Below are 21,469 nucleotides of genomic sequence, written 5' to 3'. Positions count from 1 at the left end.
AACAGTCTACTGTATGAAAAATAACAGCACAAGCCTGTGATAAAGGCAGCTGGCGTGTGGCCTCAGAGAGGAAATGCCAGGGAAGGGATAGAGGAGGCTGTAGGAAACCCAAGTGCTCAGGCTCCAGCCACAGGGTGGCCTCCACTCAGCAATGCCAGCCTAGATTTGCCAGTTATTTAAAAGACCAGAAATCTAGACTTTATATGAAATGTACTTATTTTTAAATATTAGCAACTAAGTTAAAAAAATATTAACACCAAATGGGGCCAAATTGATTATTTCTTTCTTTCCTCACTTTTTACTTATACTTACTTTACTTACTTACTTCTTCACTTCACTTTACTTCACCTCAATTCCTTACTTACTTAGTTTACCCTCAAGCAGTGTCTGTTCCAGAAGCTAACGATTTTCTAATTTGTGATCTGGGTAATAAGTAGAGAACTGAACCACTCCAAGTATTATTGCTTTCCATTTCTTCCCCCTGCACCTGAAAAAAATCAAGTTCTATTCTTTCTTTGATTTTTGAAGATTTATCTTTTAAAATTATTTTCTCTATTATAGTTCTACTTCATTAGTACAGATAATCTCTCCTGGGGATCAGGAGACCTATAGTTCATTGCTGACTTGATCGTTAAACTTTGGAAAAGTTCCTTGTCCTTTCTGGGTCTGAGTTTTCTCTCTGAATAATAAGAGGGTTGTTGTGTAATATTCCTTACACTCTACTCTCATGGTCACTGGAAATGCAGGACTTTATTACAGAATGCCCATTTTAAAATGGGAAACTAAATTGAAATAAGCATGTAACATTACAGATATCACAAAATGTAAAAAAAAAAAAAATCCTAACGTGGATAACAAAAAACAAACTCTTTCTTCAAATCAGATCTTATATTGAAACCCAGTTTATAAGAGAGATAAATGTGAAGCTTCTAAAAAAAACATGGTAGTGTGAGAGGTGAGATAGAGACCTCTCCCTAAAACCACATATAATACAAAAATATAATTAATACAACTAATCCTGAAAGAGCAACAGGAAAAAAGACTGCACCAGCCTACATACACCTGGAGGGAAGAATAGACCTCATGGAACAGGGTAATGTACCAAAGCCGTGACCTGGTGGGACCCAAGCCTTTCCCCCACCCCAGCACACTGGCAGGAGGAAGAGAAACAGAGCCGGGAGGGAGTGGAGGCCTGGGACTGCTGAACACCCAGCCCTACAGATCTGCTCTGGGAGCACGAACCTACTTCGCATGGTGCTCTGGTGATTAATGGGGTTGGAAAGCTAAGACAGGTGGAATACTTGGAGAGACTGAGATTCCAGTTGCTTGTGGAAAACAGGGATCCATATCCAGCTGACTTGGGCAGGCAGTCTGAGAGATTTCCTAAAAACAAGAGGGCTGCTAAAGGGGCAAGGACTGCACAGAGCCTACTGCTCAGGAGAAAAGACAGGTAAACAAAATTGTCTGGGTGCACTCTGCACAGCAGCAGGTTGGGAACTTTCACTTTCTTCAGGCGCTCCATCCCTCTGGCTGGTTACACTGCTCCAAAGCCTCCTACCATAATACACACCCTGCTGCGCCTCCCTCCCAACCAGCCCACACCTGGCTCGCAAACCAGCAAACCCTGCCTTGGCATCAGGCCAGCCAGAGGGAAGCCCTGCCTACAGCAGCTACAAACACAAAGCACAGAGGCTTACACCTGTGTGTTCACCCCACTGGTTCTGTCAGTGGAGACAGGCACAGCAGAGGGGAAGCAGGAAACAACTGTTTCTTCCCACAAGGCACCAGCACCACTCCCCTGAGACTCCCAACATCACTCCAGGGGCTGAGCAGCTCCAAAGAGTAGAGCTTCTGGGCACTAGAGGGTGCCACATACAAATATGAAATGTCAAAGGAATCAGGTTCAAAGCAAAATCTCAAGAGCACCAGAAAAAGGATCAAGTGAAACTGAAATAATAAATCTTTCTGAAAAAGATTTCAAAATAAAAATCATAAACATGCTTCTGGAGGTACAGAAAAATATTCAAGAACTCAGGGACTAATTGAGGAGCGAGATCCAACTGTTGAGGAACACAATGGAGGGTATCAAAAGCAGATTAGTTATGGTGGAGAAGATGATAAATGAAATAGGAATTAGAGAAGAGGAATACAAAGAAACTGTGGCACAGAGAGAAAAAAAATTTCTCTAGGAATGAAAGAATACTGAGAGAACTGTGTGATTAATCCAAACAGAACAATATTCATATTACAGGGGTACAAGAAGAAGAGAGAGAAAAACAGATAGAAAGTGTCTTTGAGGAAGTAATTCCTGAAAACTTCCCCAATCAGGGGAAGGAGATAGTCTCTCAGGCCATGGAGATGCACAGATCTCCCAACATGAGGGACCCACATAGGACAACACCAAGATATATAATAATTAAAATGGCAAAGATCAAGGATAAGGACAATTAAAAGCAGCCAGAGAGAGAAAAAAGGTCACATAAAAAGGAAAGCCCATCAGGCTATCATCAGACTTCTCAGCAGAAACCTTACAGGCCAGAAGGGAGTGGCATGATATATTTAATGCAATGAAGCTGAAGAGCCTTGAACCAAGAATACTCTATCCTGCAAGATTATCATTTAAATTTGAAGGAGGGATTAAACAGTTTTCAGATGAGTAAAAGCTGATAGAATTTACCTTCCACGAACCTTCTCTACAGAGTATTTTGGAGGGACTGTTATAGATGGAAGTGTTCCTAAGGTTAAATAGCTATCACCAGAGGTAATAAAAAGGGATAGACAAAGAGTACAGGATATGATATCTAATATATAAAGAATGGAGGAGGAAGAAAAGGAGAGAAAAAAAGAACCTTTAGATTGTGTTTGTAATAGCATATTAAGGGGGTTGAGTTAGACTCTTAGATAGTAAGGAAGTTACCCTTGAACCTTTATAACCACAAATCTAAAGCCTCTAATGGCAATAAGTACATACCTATCGATAATCACCCTAAATATAAATGGTCTGAATGCACCAATCAAAAGACATAGAGTCACTGAATGGATAATAAAAAGAAGACCCAACTATATGCTGCCTACAAGAGACTTACGTCAAACCCAAAGACATACACAGACTGAAAGTAATGGAATGTAAAAAGATATTTCATGCAACTAATAGGGAGAAAAAAGCAGGAGTTGCAATACTTGTATCAGACTAAATAGACTTTAAAACAAAGAAAGTCACAAGAGTCAAAGAAGGACCTTATTTAACAATAAAGGGGACAATCCAACAGAGGATATAACCATTATAAATGTCTACACATACAACACAGGAGCACCTAAATATGTGAATCAAATACTAACAAAATTAAAGGGTGAAATAGAATGCAATGTATTCATTTTAGGAGACTTCAAAACACCACTCACTCAAAAGGACAGATCAACCAGACAGAAAATAACTAAGGAGACAGAGGCACTGAACAACACATTACAACAGATGGACCTAACAGACATCTACAGAACTCTCCACCCAAAAGCAGAAGAATACACATTCTTCTCAAGTGCACATGGAACATTTTCAAGGATAGGTCATATACTAGGCCACAAAAATATCCTCAGTAAACTCAAAAAAATTGAAATTCTACCAACCAGCTTCTTAGACCACAAAGGTATGGAACCAGAAACAAATTACAGAAAGAAAATGAAAACCCACACAAACACATGGAGGCTTAACAATATGCTCCTAAATAACCAATGGATCAATGACCAAATAAAACAGAGATCAAGCAATTTATGGAGACAAATGACAACAATAATTCAACATTGCAAAATCTGTGGGATGCAGCAAAGGCCATGCTAAGAAGAGAGTATACTGCAATACAGGCCTACCTCAGGAAAGAAGAACGATCGCATAAGAACAGTCTAAACTCACAATTAAAAAAACTAGGAAAAGAACAAATGAGGCCCAAGGTCAGTAGAAGGAGGGACATAATAAAGATTAGAGCAGAAATAAATAAAATAGCAAAGAACAAAACAAAAGAAAGAAGCAATGAAAGCAGAAGCCAGTTCTTCGAGAAAATAAACAAAATAGATAAACCCCTAGGGAGACTTATCAAGAAAAAAAGAGAGTCTACATACATAAACAGAATCAAATATGAGAAAGGAATAATCACTATGGACACCACAGAAAAAGAAATAATTATTAGAGAACACCATGAAAAATTATACACTAAGAAACTAGACAACCTAAAAGAAATGGACAACTTTCTAGGGAAAAAAAAACCTTCCAAGAATGACCCAGGAAGAAACAGATAATCTGAACAGACCAACTACTAGCAAGGACATTGATTTGGTAATCAAAAAACTACCTAAGAACAAAACTTCACACAGCTGGATTTTATCAAACATTTAGAGAAGACTTAATACCCATCCTCCTTGAAGTTTTCCAAAAAGTAGAAGAGGAGGGAATACTCCCAAACTCATTCTACAAGGCCAACATCACTCTAATACCAAAACCAGGCAAAGACACCACAAAAAAAGAAAATTACAGACCAATATCCCTGATGAACACAGATGCAAAAATATTCAACAAAATATTAGCAAACCAAATTCAAAAATTCATCAAAAAGATCATCCATCATGATCAAGTGGGATTCATCCCAGGGATGCAAGGATGGTACAACATTCGAAAATCCATCAACATTATCCACCACATCAACAAAAAGAAGCACAAAAACCACATGATCATCTCCATACATGCTGAAAAAGCGTTTGACAAAATTCAACATCCATTCATGCTAAAGCTCTCAACAAAATGGGTATAGAGGGTAAGTACCTCAACATAATAAAGGTCATATATGACAAGCCCACAGCCAACATTATACTTAACAGTGACAAGCTGAAAGGTTTTCCTTTAAGATTGGGAACAAGACAAGGATGCCCACTCTCCCCACTTTTATTCAACAGAGTTCTGGAGGTCCTAGCCACGGCAATCAGACAACACAAAGAAATAAAAGGCATCCAGATTGGTAAGGAAGAAGTCAAACTCCCTCTTTGCAGATGACATGATATTGCACATAAAAAACCCTAAAGAATCCACTCCAAAACTACTAGATCTAATATCTGAATTCAGCAAAGTTGCAGGATACAAAATTAATACACATAAATCTGTTGCATTCCTATATACTAATGATGAACTAGCAGAAAGAGAAATCAGGAAAACAATTCCATTCACAAGTGAAACAAAATGAATAAAGTACCTAGGAATAAATCTAACCAAGGAAGTGAAAGACCTATACCCTGAAAACTACAAGACACTCATGAGAGAAATTAAAGAAGATACCAGTAAATGGAAATGCATACCATGCTCATGGATAGGAAGAATTAATATAATCAAATGGCCATCCTGCCTAAAGCAATCTACAGATTCAATACAATCCCTATCAAAATACCAATGACATTCTTCAATGAACTAGAGCAAATCGTTCTAAAATTAATATGGAACCACAAAAGACCCTGAATAGCCAAAGCAATCCTGAGAAGGAAGAATAAAGCTGGGGGGATTATGCTCCCTGACTGGGGGGATTATGCTCCCAAAACCAGGCAAAGACATCACAAAAAAAGAAAATTACAGACCAATATCCCTTATTAAAAACCCTACATAATTACTGTGGCTCTATTACAAAGCCACAGTAATTAAGACAATTTGGTCCTGGCACAAGAACAGACCCATAGACCAATGGAACAGACTAGAGAGCCCAGATATAAATCCAAACATATATGGTCAAGTAATATACAATAAAGGAGCCATGGACATACAATGGGGAAATGACAGCCTTTTCTACAGCTGGTGTTGGCAAAACTGGACAGCTACATGCAAGAGAATGAAACTGGATTATTGTCTAAGCCCATACACAAAAGTAAACTCAAAATGGATCAAAAACCTGAATGTAAGTCATGAAACCATAAAACTCTTAGAAAAAAACATAGGCAAAAATCTCTTGCATATAAACATGAGCAACTTTTTCCTGAACACATCTCCTTGGGCAAGGGAAACAAAAGCAAAAATGACCAAATGGGACTACATCATGCTAAAAATCTTCTGTAAAGCAAAGGGCACTATCAGCAGAATGAAAAGGCATCCTATAATATGGGAGAATATATTTGTAAATGACATATCTGACAAGGGTTTAACATCCAAAATATATAAAGAACTCATATGCCTCAACACCCAAAAAGCAAATCACGTGATTAAAAAATGGCAGAGGATATGAGCAGACAATTCTCCAAAGATGAAATTCAGATGGCCAACAGGCACATGAAAAGATGCTCCACATAGCTAATTATCAGGGAAATGCAAATTAAAACCACAATGAGATAGATATCAGCTCACACCAGTTGGGATGGCCAACATAGAAAAGAATAGGAACAACAAATGCTGGCGAGGTTGCAGAGAAAGGGGAATCCTCCTACACTGCTGGTGGAAATGTAAACTAGTTCAACCATTGTGGAAAGCAGTGTGGAGTTTCCTCAAAAAACTAAAAATAAAAATACCGTTTGACCCAGGGTTTCCACTCCTAGGAATTTACGCTAAGAATGTAGGATTCCAGTTTGAAAAAGGCATATGCACCCCTATGTTTATCGCAGCACTATTTACAAATGCCAAGAAATGGAAGCAACCTAAGTGTCCATCAGTAGATGAATGGATAAAGAAGATGTGGAACACATGGAATATTATTCAGCCATAAGCAGAAAACAAATCCTACCATTTGCAACAACATGGATGGAGCTAGAGGGTATTATATTCACTGGAATAAGCCAGGCAGAGAAAGACAAGTACCAAATGATTTCACTCATCTGTGGAGCATAAGAACAAAGCAAAAACTGAAGGAACAAAACAGCAGCAGACTCACAGAACCCAAGAATGGACTAACAGTTGTCAAAGGGAAAGGTACTGGGGAGGGTGGGTGGGAAGGGATGGAGAAGGGGAATAAGGTGCATTACGATTAGCACACATAACTTGGGGGGGCATGGGGAGGGGAGTATAGCACAGAGAAGACAAGTAGTGACTCTATAGCATCTTACTACACTGATAAACAGTGACTGTAATGGGGTATGTGGTGAGTACTTGATAATGGGGAGAATCTAGTAACCACAATGTTGCTCATGTGATTGTATATTAATGATACCAAAATTTTAAAGAATGGATATAACAGAATGTAAAATTTTAAAAAAAGACGTGATGTGTCTTTTGTGGATCTCTTTTTCATACTTGAACTTCACTGAGCTTTTTGGATATGTAAATTATTTTTTTCTGATAAATTTAGCAAGTTTTTAATCTTTCTTTTTTTATGCCCCCTTCTTCCCTCCTTCCAGTGTACCCTTTATGCACATGTCAGTGCACTTGATGGTGCCCCATATTTCTCTGAGACTTTGTTCATTTTTCTTCATTCTTTTTTCCCCTCTGCTGTTTGGATTGCATAATCTCTACTGTCCTCTCTTCAAGTTTACTGATCCTTGCTTCTTCCAATTCAAATGTGCCATTCGGACCTTTTAATGAGTTTTTCATCTCAGTTATTTTATTTTTCAGCATCATGATTTCCATTTGGTTCTTTTTATACTTTCTCTTTATTTATGCTCTTTATTTGATGAGACATTGTCATCCTACCTTTCTTTACTTCTTTAAGCATGATTTCCCTTATTTCTTTGAACATATTTATAATGGATGCTTTGAAGTCTTTGCTAAATTCATCATGTGGGCCCTTTCACAGGCAGTTTCTGTTGCCTGCTATTTTCCCTCTGTATGGGTCACACTTGCATGCTTCCTATATTTTTTTGTTGAAAATTGGGTATCTTAGGTAGTATATTTTAGCATTTCTGGATTCTGATGTCCCCCCACCCCCTTTCTCCTGGGTTGTTTGTTCGGTGACTTAGCTGGCTCTCTTAGTGAAGCCCATTTCCACATGCAGTGTGAAGCCTCTGATGTTTCTTCTCAGAGGGTGCGCCCTGGGAGGACAGCAGTCTTAGGGCTTTTTCTGACTCTCCCTCATTTATCTGTCAAGCTGTCTGTCTCTGTTAGTCTCATAACCAGTTGTTAGGCTCATCTATCAGCCGACTGGTTTCAACAGTGCCCTGGGGTATCAGTTGTTCCACAGTCTGAGCCAATTAAGTTCAGCTTCATTGCAGGGTACTTTTTGAGGCTGATCTTTTGAGGTCAGTCTTTGTTCTGACCCCAGGAGGGCTTCTCCTAGTTATTTCTTTCCCTGGTTCTCTCTGGTGAATTTGTTGACCTATGGTTTAGTTTATTGCTCTCATAGAACTACAGGTCTCCTTATTTGGTTATCACCAAATTTCCATTGTTTTTGAGAGGACCCTTAGCTTGAACCTCTGACTCTTTTCCAACCAAAATTAGTTCTGAGGTAGAGCTTTGGAATTATCTGTCTTATGGCCTGCCTTTCACCCTGGACAAGGTCTCAGAGTCACTGCTCTGGATCTAGGGGTTAGAACAGTGACCTACTTGTCTTGGAGTGACATCTGTCCTGTATGAGCAGGGTGCTGAGTGCAGGGAAGTAACCTCTGGTCTTGGCTCTCCTCTACCAGCATCGAACCTCTTCCCTGTAAGTGAGCTGGGGTGAGAGCAAGCAGGCCCACATATTCTTAACCTTCCCTACTTGGGGTAGATCCTCTGCCCAATGAGTTGGGGTGGGTAGAAGAAAGATACTTCTTCACCTCTTGGCTTCCCTCACCTCAAATTTAGCCTCTGAAACACAGAGCTAGGGACAATGAGAAATGCAGGATAGGTTTGCTAGGGAGGTACCACAGCCCTTGATTGGTTCCTGGGGAGAGAGAGAGCCCCTTTTTCTTGTCCATACCTTCCTAGAGTGGAGATTCTGTCACACTGACCTGGGAGAACAGTAAAGGAGTGGGTTGTGGCTCAAACATCACAAGCTCTCACTGTTCTGATTGAAATTTAGTAAGTTTTCTGGAATAAATCTTTCTTCATTTGCTATATGCCTTTAGGACAATTTCCAGACACTTTAGATGATTGTTTTAATAATTCTCACCAGTTATAGTTGTTCTGCTGGGTTTTTCATGCCACCATTTTTCTCAGCAATCCACTCAACCCCCGTGATTTTTTATTTCTGGCATTCATGTTATTTTGTTGTCTCCTACCACACAAAGATAGGGCTGACCTGTATAACCATTAGGATATGGCAGAAATGATGGAGTGTGACTTCCAAAGCCAGATCACAGAGACATTGTAACTTCTGCCCTGTTAATCCCTCCTGGGTCAGTTGCTCTGGAAAGCCAGGTATCTCGTCCTGAAGACAAGCAGTCTAGTGGAACTACCCCATGACAAGGAACTAAGCCTTCCTTCAACAGCGATCACACACCTGCCAGGCTGTGAGTGAGCAATCTTGGACGCAGAATTTCTAAGCATGCCAAGCTTTCAGATGACTTCAGATGACAGGCTGACATCTTACTAGTACCTCACAAGAGGCTCCAAGCCAGAACCGCCTTGCTAAGTTGCTCCAGGATTCCTGACCCATAGAGTCTGTGACATGACATAGGCTTTTTTTTGAGTTATGGAATATTGTGTAATTTGTTGTGTAGCAGTATGTAATTAATACACGATCTTTGCTAAGACCCGTCTCTTTTATGCTATTTGGTTTTTTTCATCTGAGAAATGTTGTTGGACTGGACCTATGGTTTCCAACTGCCCTGTAAGGAGCCCTATGATTTCACAGTGATGGCTAACAGGCTACTGTATGGGCCAAACGGGAGGCCCAAATGGGCTTTTCAGCTACAACCATACCAACTCCAGTTTTTTTTCAAATTTGAAGACCTAATCAGCTTTATTAAGCAATTCATGAAACAGGGAGTAGTCCAGCTCGCAAGTAGAGAGGTGCTCTGACAGGTTGCACAAAAGGGAAGGCTTTTTTTGGGGGGGTTTTTTTTTAAGAGTTAAGGCTATTTCCTTTTGAACTTCCTTGTCTTTTTTTTTTTAAGGTATCATTGATATACACTCTTATGGAGGTTTCACATGAAAAACAAATGTGGTTACTACATTCACTCATGTTATCATGTGCCCCCATACCCCATTGCAGTCACTGCCCAACAGTGTAGTAAGATGTCACAGAGTCATTCTTTGCTTTCTCTGTGCTACACTGTTCTCCCCATAACCCCCACACCATGTGTGCCAATCATAATAACCCCCAATCCCCTTTTCCCTCCCTCCCAGCTGGCCTCCCCCACCCCGCCCCTTTGGTAACCACTAGTGCCTTCTTGGAATCTGTGAGTCTGTTGCTGTTTTGTTCCTTTGGTTTTGCTTCGTTGTTACACTCCACAAATGAGGGAAATCATTTGGTACTTGTCTTTTCCTGCCTGGCTTATTTCACTGAGCATAATGTCCTCCAGCTCCATCCATGTTGTTGCAAATGGTAGGATTTGTTTCTTATGGCTGAATAATATTCCATTGTGTATATGTACCACATCTTGTTTATCCACTCATCTACTGATGGACACATAGGTTGCTTCCATGTCTTGGCTACTGTAAAAAGGGCTGCAATAAACATAGGCGTGCATATGTCCTGTTGAATCTGACAAATTATATTCTTTGGGTAAATTCCTATGAGTGGAATTCCCAGGTCCAATGGTATTTCTATTTTGAGTTTTTTGAGGAACTTCCATATTGCTTTCCACAATGGTTGAACTAGCTTACATTTCCACCAGCAATGTAGGAGGGTTCCCCTTTCTCCACATCCTCACCAGCATTTGTTGTTCTTAGTCTTCTCGATACTGGCAATTCTAACTGGTGGGAGGAGATATCTCATTCTGGTTTTTATTTGCATTTCCTTGATAACTGGTCATGTGGAGCATCTTTCCATGTGCCTGTTGGCCATCTGAATTTCTTTTGGAGAATTGTCTGCTCATATCTTCCACCCATTTTTTAATAGGGTTGTTGGCTTTTTGGGTGTTGAGGTGTGTGAGTTCTTTATATATTTTGGATGTTAAACCCTTGTCAGATACGTCATTTACAAATATATTCTCCCATAATATAGAATGCCTTTTTGTTCTGTTGATGGTATCCTTTGCTATACAGAGGCCTTTTACTGTGATGTAGTCCCATGTGCTCATTTTTGCTTTTGTTTCCCTTGTTTGAGGAGATGCATTTAGAAAAAAGTTGTTCTTGTTTATAATCAGGAGATTTTTGCCTATGTTTTCTTCTACAAGTTATATGGTATCATGACTTACATTCAGGTCTTTGATTCATTTCAAGTTTACTTGAGTGTATGGGGAGAGACAATAATCCAGTTTCATTCTCTTCCATGTAGCTGTCCAGTTTTGCCAACACCAGTTGTTGAAGAGGCTGTCATTTCCCCATTGTATGTCCATAGCTCCTTTATTGTATATTAATTGACCATATATGCTTGTGTTTATATCAGGAATCTCTAGTCTGTTCCATTGGTCTATGGTCTTTCCTTGTGCCAGTACCAAATTGTCTTGATTACTGTAGCTTTGTAGTAGAGCTTCAAGTTGAGGAACATATTCCCCCCACTTTGTTCCTCCTCAGTATTGCTTTGGCTATTTGGGGTCTTTTGAGGTTCTATATGAATTTTAGAACTATTTCCTCTAGTTTGTTGAAGAATGCTGTTGGTATTTTCATAGGGACTCCATTGAATCTGTTCCATATGAACTTTAGAACTATTTCCCCTAGTTCACTGAAGAATGCTGTTGGTATTTTGATAGGGATTGCATTGAATCTGTAGATTGCTTTAGGCAGGATGGCCATTTTGACAATATTAATTCTTCCTATCCATGAGCATGGGATATGTGTCCACTTATTGGTATCTTCTTTAATTTCTCTCATGAGTGTCTTGTAGTTTTCAGGGTATAGGTCTTTCACTTCCTTGGTTAGGTTTATCCCTAGGTATTTTATTCTTTTTGATGCAACTCTGAATGGAACTGTTTTCCTGATTTCTCTCTCTGCTAGTTCATCATTACTGTATAGGAATGCAACAGATTTCTGTGTATTAATTTTGTATCCTGCAACTTTGCTGAATTCAGATATTAGATCTAGTATTTTTGGAGTGGATTCTTTAGGGATTTTTATGTGCAATATCATGTGATCGGCAAATAGGGACAGTATAACTTCTTTACCAATCTGGATGCCTTTTATTTCTTTGTATTGTCTGATTGCCATGGCTAGGACCTCCAGAACCCTATTGAATAAAAATGTCTTGTTCCCAATCTTAAGGAAGAGGTTCAGCTTCTCACTGTTAAGTATAATGTTGGCTGTGGGTTTGTCATATACAGCCTTTATTATGTTGAGGTACTTGCCCTCTATACCTATTCTGTTGAGAGTTTTTAGCATGAATGGATGTTAAATTTTGTCAAATGCTTTTTCAGCATCTATAAAGATGATCATGTGTTTGTCCTTTTTGTTGCTGTGGTGGATGAAGTTGATGGATTTTCAAAGGTTGTACCATCTTTGGATCCCTGGGATGAATCCCACTTGATCATGATGGATGATCTTTTTGATGTATTTTTTAATTTGGTTTGCTAATATTTTGTTGAATATTTTTGCATCTGTGTTCATCAGGGATATTGGTCTGTAATTTTCTTCTTTTGTGGTGTCTTTGCCTGGTTTCGGTATTACAGTGATGTTGGCCTATAGAATGAGTTTGGGAGTATTCCCCCTTCTACTTTTTGGAAAACTTTAAGGAGGATGGGTATTAGATTTTCAAAAAATGTTTCATAAAATCCAGCAGTGAAACCATCTGGCCTCAGGTTTTGTTCTTAGGCAGTTTTTTTTATTACCAATTCAATTTTCTTGCTGGTTTTGCTTTGTTTTTAAGCTCCACAGATGAGTGAAATCATTGGGTAGTCTTTCTCTGCCTGGCTTATTTCACTGAGCATAAAACCCTCTACCTCCATCAAAATTGTTGTTGCAAATGGCAGGATTTGTTTTCTTCTTATGGCTGAATAGTATTCCATTGTGTATATGTACCACATCTTCTTTATCCATTCATCTACTGATGGACATTTAGGTTGTTTCCATTTCTTGGCTATTGTAAATAGTGCTGAGATAAACATAGGGGTATATATGTCTTTTCCACACTTGGCTCCTGCATTCTTAGGGTAATTCCTAGGAGTGGAATTCCTGGGTCAAATGGTATTTCTATTTTTAGCTTTTAGAGGAACCTCCATAGTGCTTTCCACAATGGTTGAACTAATTTACATTCCCACTCGCAGTGTAGGAGGGTTCCCCTTTCTCCACATCCTCACCAACATTTGTTGTTGTTTGTCTTTTGGATGGTGGCAATCCTTACAGGTGTGAGGTGATATCTCATTGTGGTTTTTATTTACATTTCTCCATGACTAGAGATGTGGAGCATCTTTTCATGTGCCTGTTGGCCATCTGAATATCTTCTTTGGAGAAGAGTCCTTTCAGCTACTCAGTCCAGTTTTTAATTGTCTTATTTGCTTTTTGTTTGTTGAGGTGCATGAGCTCTTTATATAATTTGGATGTCAACCCCTTATCAGATGTCATTTATGAATATATTCTCCCATACTGTAGGGTGTCTTTTTGTTCTACTGATAGTGTCCTTTGCTGTACAGAAGCTTTTAGTTTAATATAGTCCCACTTGTTCATTTTTGCTTTTGTTTCCCTTGCCCGGGGAGATATGTTCATGAAGAAGTTGCTCATGTTTATGTCCAAGAGAGTTTTGCCTATGTTTTCTTCTAAGAGTTTTATAGTTTCATGACTTACATTCAAGTCTTTGATCCATTTTGAGTTTACTTTTGTGTATGGGGTTAGACAATAATCCAGTTTCATTCTCTTGGATGTAGCTGTCCAGTTTTGCCAACAGCAGCTGTTGAAGATGCTGTCATTCCCCCATTGTATATCCATGGCTCCTTTATCATATATCAATTGACCATATATGTTTGGGTTTATATCTGGGCTCTCTAGTCTATTCCATTGATCTATGGGTCTGTTCCTGTGCAAGTTCCAAATTGTCTTGATTACTGTGGCTTTGTAGTAGAGTTTGAAGTCAGGGAGCGTACTTCTCCCCACTTTATTCTTCCTTCTCATGATTGCTGTGGCTACTCGGGGTCTTTTGTGGTTCCACATGAATTTTAGAACTATTTGTTCTAGTTCATTGAAGAATGCTGTTGGTATTTTGATAGGGATTGCATTGAATCTGTAGATTGCTTTAGGCAAGATGGCCATTTTGATAATATTAATTCTTCCTAGCAAAGAGCATGGGATGAATTTCCATTTATTAGTGTCCTCTTTAAAATCTCTTATAAGTGTCCCATAGTTTTCAGGGTATAGGTCTTTCACTTCCTTGTTAAGGTTTATTCCTAGGTATTTTATTCTTTTTGATGCAATTGTGAATGGAATTGTTTTCCTGATTTCTCTTTCTGCTAGCTCATCATTAATGTATAGGAATCCAACAGATTTTTGTGTATTAATTTTGTATCCTCCAACTTTGCTGAGTACAGATTTTAGATCTAGTAGTTTTGGAGTGGATTCTTTAGGGTTTTTTATGTGCAATATCATGTCATCTGCAAACAGGGACAGTTTGACTTCTTCCTTGCCAATCTGGATGCCTTTTGTCTTTGTGTTGTCTGATTGCCATGGCTAGGACCTCCAGAACTCTGTTGAGTAAAAGCGGGGAGAGTGGGCATCCTTGTCTTGTTCCCGATCTTAAAGGAAAATCTTTCAGCTTGTTGCTGTTAAGTATAATGTTAGCTGTGGGTTTATCATATATGGCCTTTATTATGTTCAGGTACTTGCCCTCTATACCCATTTTGTTGAGAGCTTTAGCATGAATGGATGTTGAATTTTGTCAAATGCTTTTTCAGCATGTATGGAGATGATCATGTGGTTTTTGTCCTTTCTTTTTCTTGATGTGGTGGATGATGTTAATAGATTTTCGAATGCTGTACCATCCTTGCATCCCTGGGATGAATCTCACTTGATCATGATGGATGATCTTTTTATGTATTTTTGAATTTGGTTTGCTAATATTTTGTCGAGTATTTTTGCATGTATGTTCATCAGGGATATTGATCTGTAAGTTTCCTTTTTTGTGGTTTCTTTGCCTGGTTTTGGTATTAGCATAATGTTGGCCTATAGAATGAGTTTGGGAGTATTCCCTCCTCTTCTAATTTTTGGAAAACTTTAAGGAGGATGGGTATTAAGTCTTCACTAAATTTTTGATAAAACCATCTGGTCCAGGAGTTTTGTTCTTAGGTAGTTTTTTGTTTACCAGTTCAATTTCCTTGCTGGTAATTGGTCTATTCAGATTTATTGTTTCTTCCTAGGTCAGCCTTGGAAGGTTGTATTTCTCTAGATAGTTATCCATTTCTTCTAGTTTATCCAGTTTGTTACCATATAATTTTTCATAGTGTTCTCTCACAACACTTTGTATTTCTGTGGTGTCCACAGTGATATTTCCTTTCTCATTTCTGATTCTGTTTATGTGTGCAGACTCTCATTTTTTCTCCCTAAGTCTGGCTAGGGATTTATCTATTTTGTTTATTTTCTTGAAGAACCAGCTCCTGCTTTCATTGATTCTATTGTTTTATTCTTCTCAATTTTATTTATTCCTTCTCTAATCTTTATTGTCTCCGTCCTTCTACTGACTTTGGCCTCATTTGTTCTTCCTTTTCTAGTTTCCTTAATTGTGAGTTTATACTGTTCATATGGGATTGTTCTTTCCTGTGGTAGGCCTGTAGTGCAATATACTTCCTCTTAGCATGGCCTTCAGATTTTACGGTGTTGAATTATTGTCATTATTTGTCTCCATACATTGCTTGATCTATGTTTTTATTTGGTCATTGAACCAAAGATTATTTAGGAGCATGTTATTAAGCCTCCATGTGTTTGTGGGCTTTTTCATTTTCTTTCTGTAATTTGTTTCTAGTTTCATACCTTCGTGGTCTGAGAAGCTGGTTGGTACAATTTCAATCTTTTTGAATTTACTGATACTCTTTCTGTGGCCTAGAATATGATCTATTCTTGAAAATGTTCCATGTGCACTTGAGAAGAAATGTGTATCCTGCTCCTTTTGGATGGAGTGTTCTGTAGATGTCCATTAGTTCCATCTGTTCTAATATGTTATTCAGTGCCTCTGTCTCTTTACTTACTTTCTGTCTCATTGATCTGTCCTTTGGAGTGAGTGGTGTGTTGAAGTCTCCTAAAATGAATGCATTGCATTCTATTTCCCCCTTTAATTCTGTTAGTATTTGTTTCACGTATGTAGGTGATCCTGTGTTGGGTGCATAGATATTTATAGTAGTTGTATCCTCTTGTTGGACTGACCCCTTTCTTTTTATGTAATGTCCTTGTTTGTCTCTTGTTACTTTCTCTGTTTTGAAGTATACTTTGTCTGATACAAGTACTGCAACATGTACTTTTTTGTTCCTATTAGTTATATGAAATACCTTTTTCCATCCTGTTACTTTCAGTATGTGTATCTCTTTGGGTTTGAAGTGAGTCTCTTGTAGGCAGCATAAAGATGGGTCATGTTTTTTTTAATCCATTCAGTGACTCTATGTCTTTTGATTGGTGCATTCAGACCATTCATTTAGGGTGATTATCTATAAGTATGTACTTCAGGCTTTAGATTCATGGTTACCAAAGTTTCAAGGCTAATTCCCTTCTTATCTAACAGTCTAATTTAACTCAGTTCATATGCTATTACAAACACAACCTAAAGGTTCTTTTTTTTCCTCCTTTTTCTTCCTCCTCCATTTTTTATATATTAGATACCATATTCTGTACTCTTTGTCTATCCCTTGATTGACTTTGGGGGCAACTGATTTGATTTTTCATCTGTTTAGTAACTAATTGTTCTACTTTGCTGTGGTTTTATTTCCCCTGGTGACATCTACTGAGCCTTAGGGATATTTCCGTCTGTAGCAGTCCCTCCAAAATGCACTGTAGAGGTGATTTGTGGGAGGTAAATTCTCTCAGCATTTGCTAATCTGATAATTGTTTAAGCCCTCCTTCAAATGTATATGATAATCTTGCCGGGTAGAGTATTCTTGGTTTGAGGCCCTTCTGCTTCATTGCATTAACTATATCATGCCACTCCCTTTTGGCCTGTAAGGTTTCTGTTGAGAAATCTGATGATAGCCTGTTCAGTTTTCCTTTGTATGTGACCTTTTTTCTGCCTCTAGTTGCTTTTAAAAGTCTATCTTTATCCTTTATCTTTGTCATTTTAATTAGTATATGTCTTGATGTTGTCTTCCTTGGTTCCCTTGTGTTGGGAGATCTGTGCACCTCCATGGCTTTAGAGACTATCTCCTTTCCCAGATTGGAGAAGTTTTCAGCAATTACCTCCTTAATGACACTTTCTATCCCTTTTTCTCTCTCTTCTTCTTCTGGTACCCCTATAATGTGGATATTGTTCCATTTGGATTTGTCACACAGTTCTCTCAATATTCTTTCATTCTTAGAGATCCTTTTTTCTCTCTGTACCTCAGCTTCTTTGTATTCCTCTTCTCTAATTTCTATTTAATTTACTGTCTCTTCTACTACATCTAATCTGCTTTTAAATCCCTCCATTGTATGTTTTATTTCAGATATGGAATTTCTTAATGATTGAATCTCCATCTTAAATTCGTTCCTGAGTTCTTGAATATTTATGTACCTCTATGGGCATGTTTATGATTTTTATTTTGAACTCTCTTTCGGGAAGATTGTTGAGTTCAGTTTCATTTGGCCCTTTTTCTGGGGTTTGTGAGATTTTTGGTCTGAACCAGGTTCCTTTGATGTTTCATAATTCTATGTAATGACCTCTAGTGCCCAGAAGCTCTCGCCTCTGGAGCTGCTCAGCCCCTAGACTGAGGTTGGGGGTCATAGGGGAGCAGCGCTGCTGCCTGGGGGGAGGAAAGAGCTGTTTCCTGATTCCCAGCTGCAGTGCCTGTCTCCAGTGTCAGAGCCAGTGGGCTCAGCACACAAGGTGTAAGTCTCTGTGCTTCATGTCTCTAGCTGTTGTAGGTGGGGCCTCCCTCTGGCTGCCTGATGCCAGTGCAGTGACTGCTGGTTTGTGAGCAGGTGCCGGCATGCCAGGACGAAGGTGCAGCAAGCTGCGTGTCAGTGTGGGGCTTCAGGGATGAGTAGGCAGCCAGGGGGATGGAGTGCCTGATGCTCCTCAAAGTTCCCAACCTGCTGGGCAGAGCATGCCCAGACAACCTTGTCCACCTATCCCTTCTCCCGTGCAGTGGGCTCCATGCAAATCCCACCCCTTCAGCAGCCCTCTCATTGCTAGGAAGCCTCTCAAACCGCCTGCCTTTCCCTTGTCCCAGAGCAGCCGGATGTAGATCCCCATCCTCCACAAATGGCCAGAATCTCAGTCTCTCAAGCACTCCACCTGTCCCAGCTCCCTAACCCCAACAACCTCCAGCGCACCACACAATGTAGGTCTGTGCTCTAAAGCAGATCTCCAGGGCTGGGTGTTCAGCAGTCTTAGGCTTCCGCCCCTCCCCACTCTGTTTCTCTCCCTCCTGCCAGTGAGCTGATGTGGGGGAAGGGCTTGGGTCCCACCAGATCAAGGTTTTCATACGTTACCCTGTTTCTTGAGGTCTGCTCTGTTCATAAGGTCTGTATGCAGTCTGGTGTAGCCTTCTTTCCTGTTGGTGTTCTAGAGCTAGTTGTATTAACTATATTTTCACACTATATGTGGTTTTGGGAGGAATTCTCTGTCTCACCTCTCACGCCACCATCTTGAATTCCCTGGTCTTTTCTATGTTGGCCATCCTAACTGGTGTGAGGTGATATCTTATTGTGGTTTTAATTTGCATTTCCCTGATAATTAGTGATGTGGAGCATCTTTTCATGTGCACATCATGTCTTTTTAACATCAAAATGATAAAGCCAAAGACAAGGAGAAAGTCTTAAAAGCAGAAGAGAAAATCAATTCATCACTTACAAAGGATCCCTATAAGATTAACAGCTGACTTCTCATCAGAAACAACAGAAGTTGCTCCCCTAAAATCACCTGGAATATTATTCAGCAATAAAAAGGAATGAAGTGCTGATACATACTACATTTGTGCATCAATTACATTAGAAACGTGGAAACTAAACATTACATTTTTTTCTCACTACGGAAGCCCTGATTCTTCTGAAAGGTGCTTCGGCAGTTCTGAAGCAAAAATTTTATCACTAGTACTGTGAGGCTCACAGAATTACAGCCCCTTACAACTTACCCATTATAATCTAGTTCGCTTCCTCACCACCATTTTAGTGACTTAAGTATTACAGAGTAGGGTCTGAGAATTGCTGCTCTCCATGGTACTGACACATAAAGGGAAACCAGGGCAGCAGCTCCCAAAGCTGAATCCACTTGCTGGTTCAGTCCCTAAGGAAGTTTGCACTCAACTGCAATGAAATGAGAAAAATTTGCATAGTGCATGAAGTTTTTCATAAAGATAAATCTATTCAATATAAATGAGTATTTATTCTGTATTTGTGTCCTTCCAACTCTGCTTGGATGTTAAAACACTGTTTACTTTATAAAATATTGGGAGTAACAGATAGTAGTTGGAGTTTTTAAGGTCCTTATCTGATAATATATAATGCTGACAACCTTTGGTGGTCTACCCACTAATTTTTATTTTACCAGTCTATAAAATCCAAGTCTGATAGCCAACTCTCCTAGGATGCCACTGTTTATCTAGGAAGCTGGGGGAAGTATGGATCCCCTTCTCTACCCTCCATGCTTTATGTATGATCAGTCTTAAGTTGCAGGGTATTTGTGACAGGAACTCATTTTTGCATGGGTCACTAGGTGACCACTGCATTGCCTACAAGAACTGGAGAGAAAAGACCCCCAATTATCAGTTACCCATGGGAATCACTCCACAGCACACCAGATTGCAAAGGGCTGTATATGGCTGTCTGAAGCAAAAAATAAATAAAACTTTCCCTGAGAGTTGGACTCTGGCCTTGCCCCAGCTGAAGTAGTATTACATGGCATGGACCCTGAAGTTAGACAGACATGGGTTCAAACCTGGGCTCTGCCACCATTAGCAGTGAGATCAAGCACTAAGTTTTATGAGGAATAAATGGAAATGCATGTAGATGAACATATAATAAATGCTTGATACATTTTGCCATAACTATTTGTTATTGTGCACCATTGTACAGTCTATAGCAGACTACTAGGTCCCTCTCTGCCCCCACCCATTTCCCAGTAAAAAAAATGTGCCAAGCTTAAGTTTAGCCCAAGGTCTCAATTCTCTATGGATCTGCACTATATGTACCTGGCTTCTTGTCTTATACTTATATATATACCTGAGAGTTGACTATAAAACATACCCTTTTAAAAACAAAGTGTGTTATACCTCACAAAATTTGCTTTATATTATCTAACATTTACCAAGCACTTACTATTTCCCATGTACTACACTAAGTACTTTTTATTAATTATCTCACTTTAAAACTTACAACAACATGAGAGGGAGATTTGATCAATATCCACATTTACAAATGAGGAAACTAAGGTCTAGAGGGTAGGCACAAAAGCCCAACCACTCACTTTCACCTCCTGTTGCTCAACCAGGAAAGGGCAAAAGAGAACACAAATTTAGTCTATCTGATTCCAAAGCCCTTGCTCCTAGTCCCTGTATTCTATTGCCTTCCTTTTGCTCCCTACTTCCTTAGAGGATTCATACTAAATTTATCTAAGGGTAATATAATAAATATTATTATATATAATATAATAATAAATATAAGGGTTAATTATAATTATAATATATTTTTATTATATATTATAATTATAATATATAATTATTATAATATTAATTATAATAAATATAATTATTAATATAATAAATATAAGGGTATATAAATCTAAATATACCCATTTTATAGATGGAGTAATTGAGGCTGGGAGAGAAGCTACCACCACCCAAGTACCCTTACCAGAGGTCAAAACTGAGGGCCTTTTCCTGCAGGTGCCAATCAATACAAGTATGGGAAGAACCGAGCTGAGGAAGATGCCCGAAAGTACCTGGTAGAAAAAGAGAAGCTGGAGAAAGAGAAAGAGACTATCCGAACTGAGCTGATGGCACTAAGACAGGAGAAGAGGGAGCTGAAGGAAGCCATCCGGAGCAGCCCAGGTACCAATGTGGGTGTGTCCTGAGTATTCATGGGGAGCTCAGCCTTGATACCTCCACTGGTACAGGTCACCCAGTTTCTTATCCAGGAAAGGGGGACTCCTCCTCCCCTTATTTCCCCTCCTTATCCTCCTCTTTCTCTTCAGCATCATCATCTCTCCTGCCTAATGGAAGTATCATCAATTTAATAACTTCTTTTTGGGTAAGGGAATGAAAAAGCATCACAAAAACATGTACATTTAATGTAGTAAAATGCTATCTGATTTTAGAAATGTTAAAATGTGAAAAAGTGTGTCCTAGAACCAAAGAAGTAAGTAATATCATTTTGAACCTTACAGTAATTCATTCATTCAAA

At 39.1% G+C, this 21,469-nt stretch overlaps 1 protein-coding gene across 7 annotated transcripts in view; it reads left to right on the top strand.

Moving 5' to 3' along the window:
• AFAP1L1 (actin filament associated protein 1 like 1) overlaps positions 1 to 21,469 on the top strand; it is an 81,351-nt gene that overhangs the window by 50,771 nt on the left and 9,111 nt on the right. For all 7 annotated transcript variants that reach the window (XR_008993443.1, XR_005023935.2, XR_008993445.1 and 4 more), the window contains exon 16: positions 20,953 to 21,117. Coding sequence is in view for 4 of the 7 variants with exons in the window: in XM_057490937.1 (XP_057346920.1) it covers positions 20,953 to 21,117 (165 nt within the window). In the remaining 3 variants the exon portion in view is untranslated. The remainder of the gene's footprint in view (positions 1 to 20,952; positions 21,118 to 21,469) is intronic.

The sequence above is a fragment of the Manis pentadactyla genome, chromosome 2, assembly GCF_030020395.1.
Source record: "Manis pentadactyla isolate mManPen7 chromosome 2, mManPen7.hap1, whole genome shotgun sequence".
Lineage (NCBI taxonomy): Eukaryota > Metazoa > Chordata > Mammalia > Pholidota > Manidae > Manis > Manis pentadactyla.
This window is presented reverse-complemented; position numbering and strand designations above follow the sequence as displayed.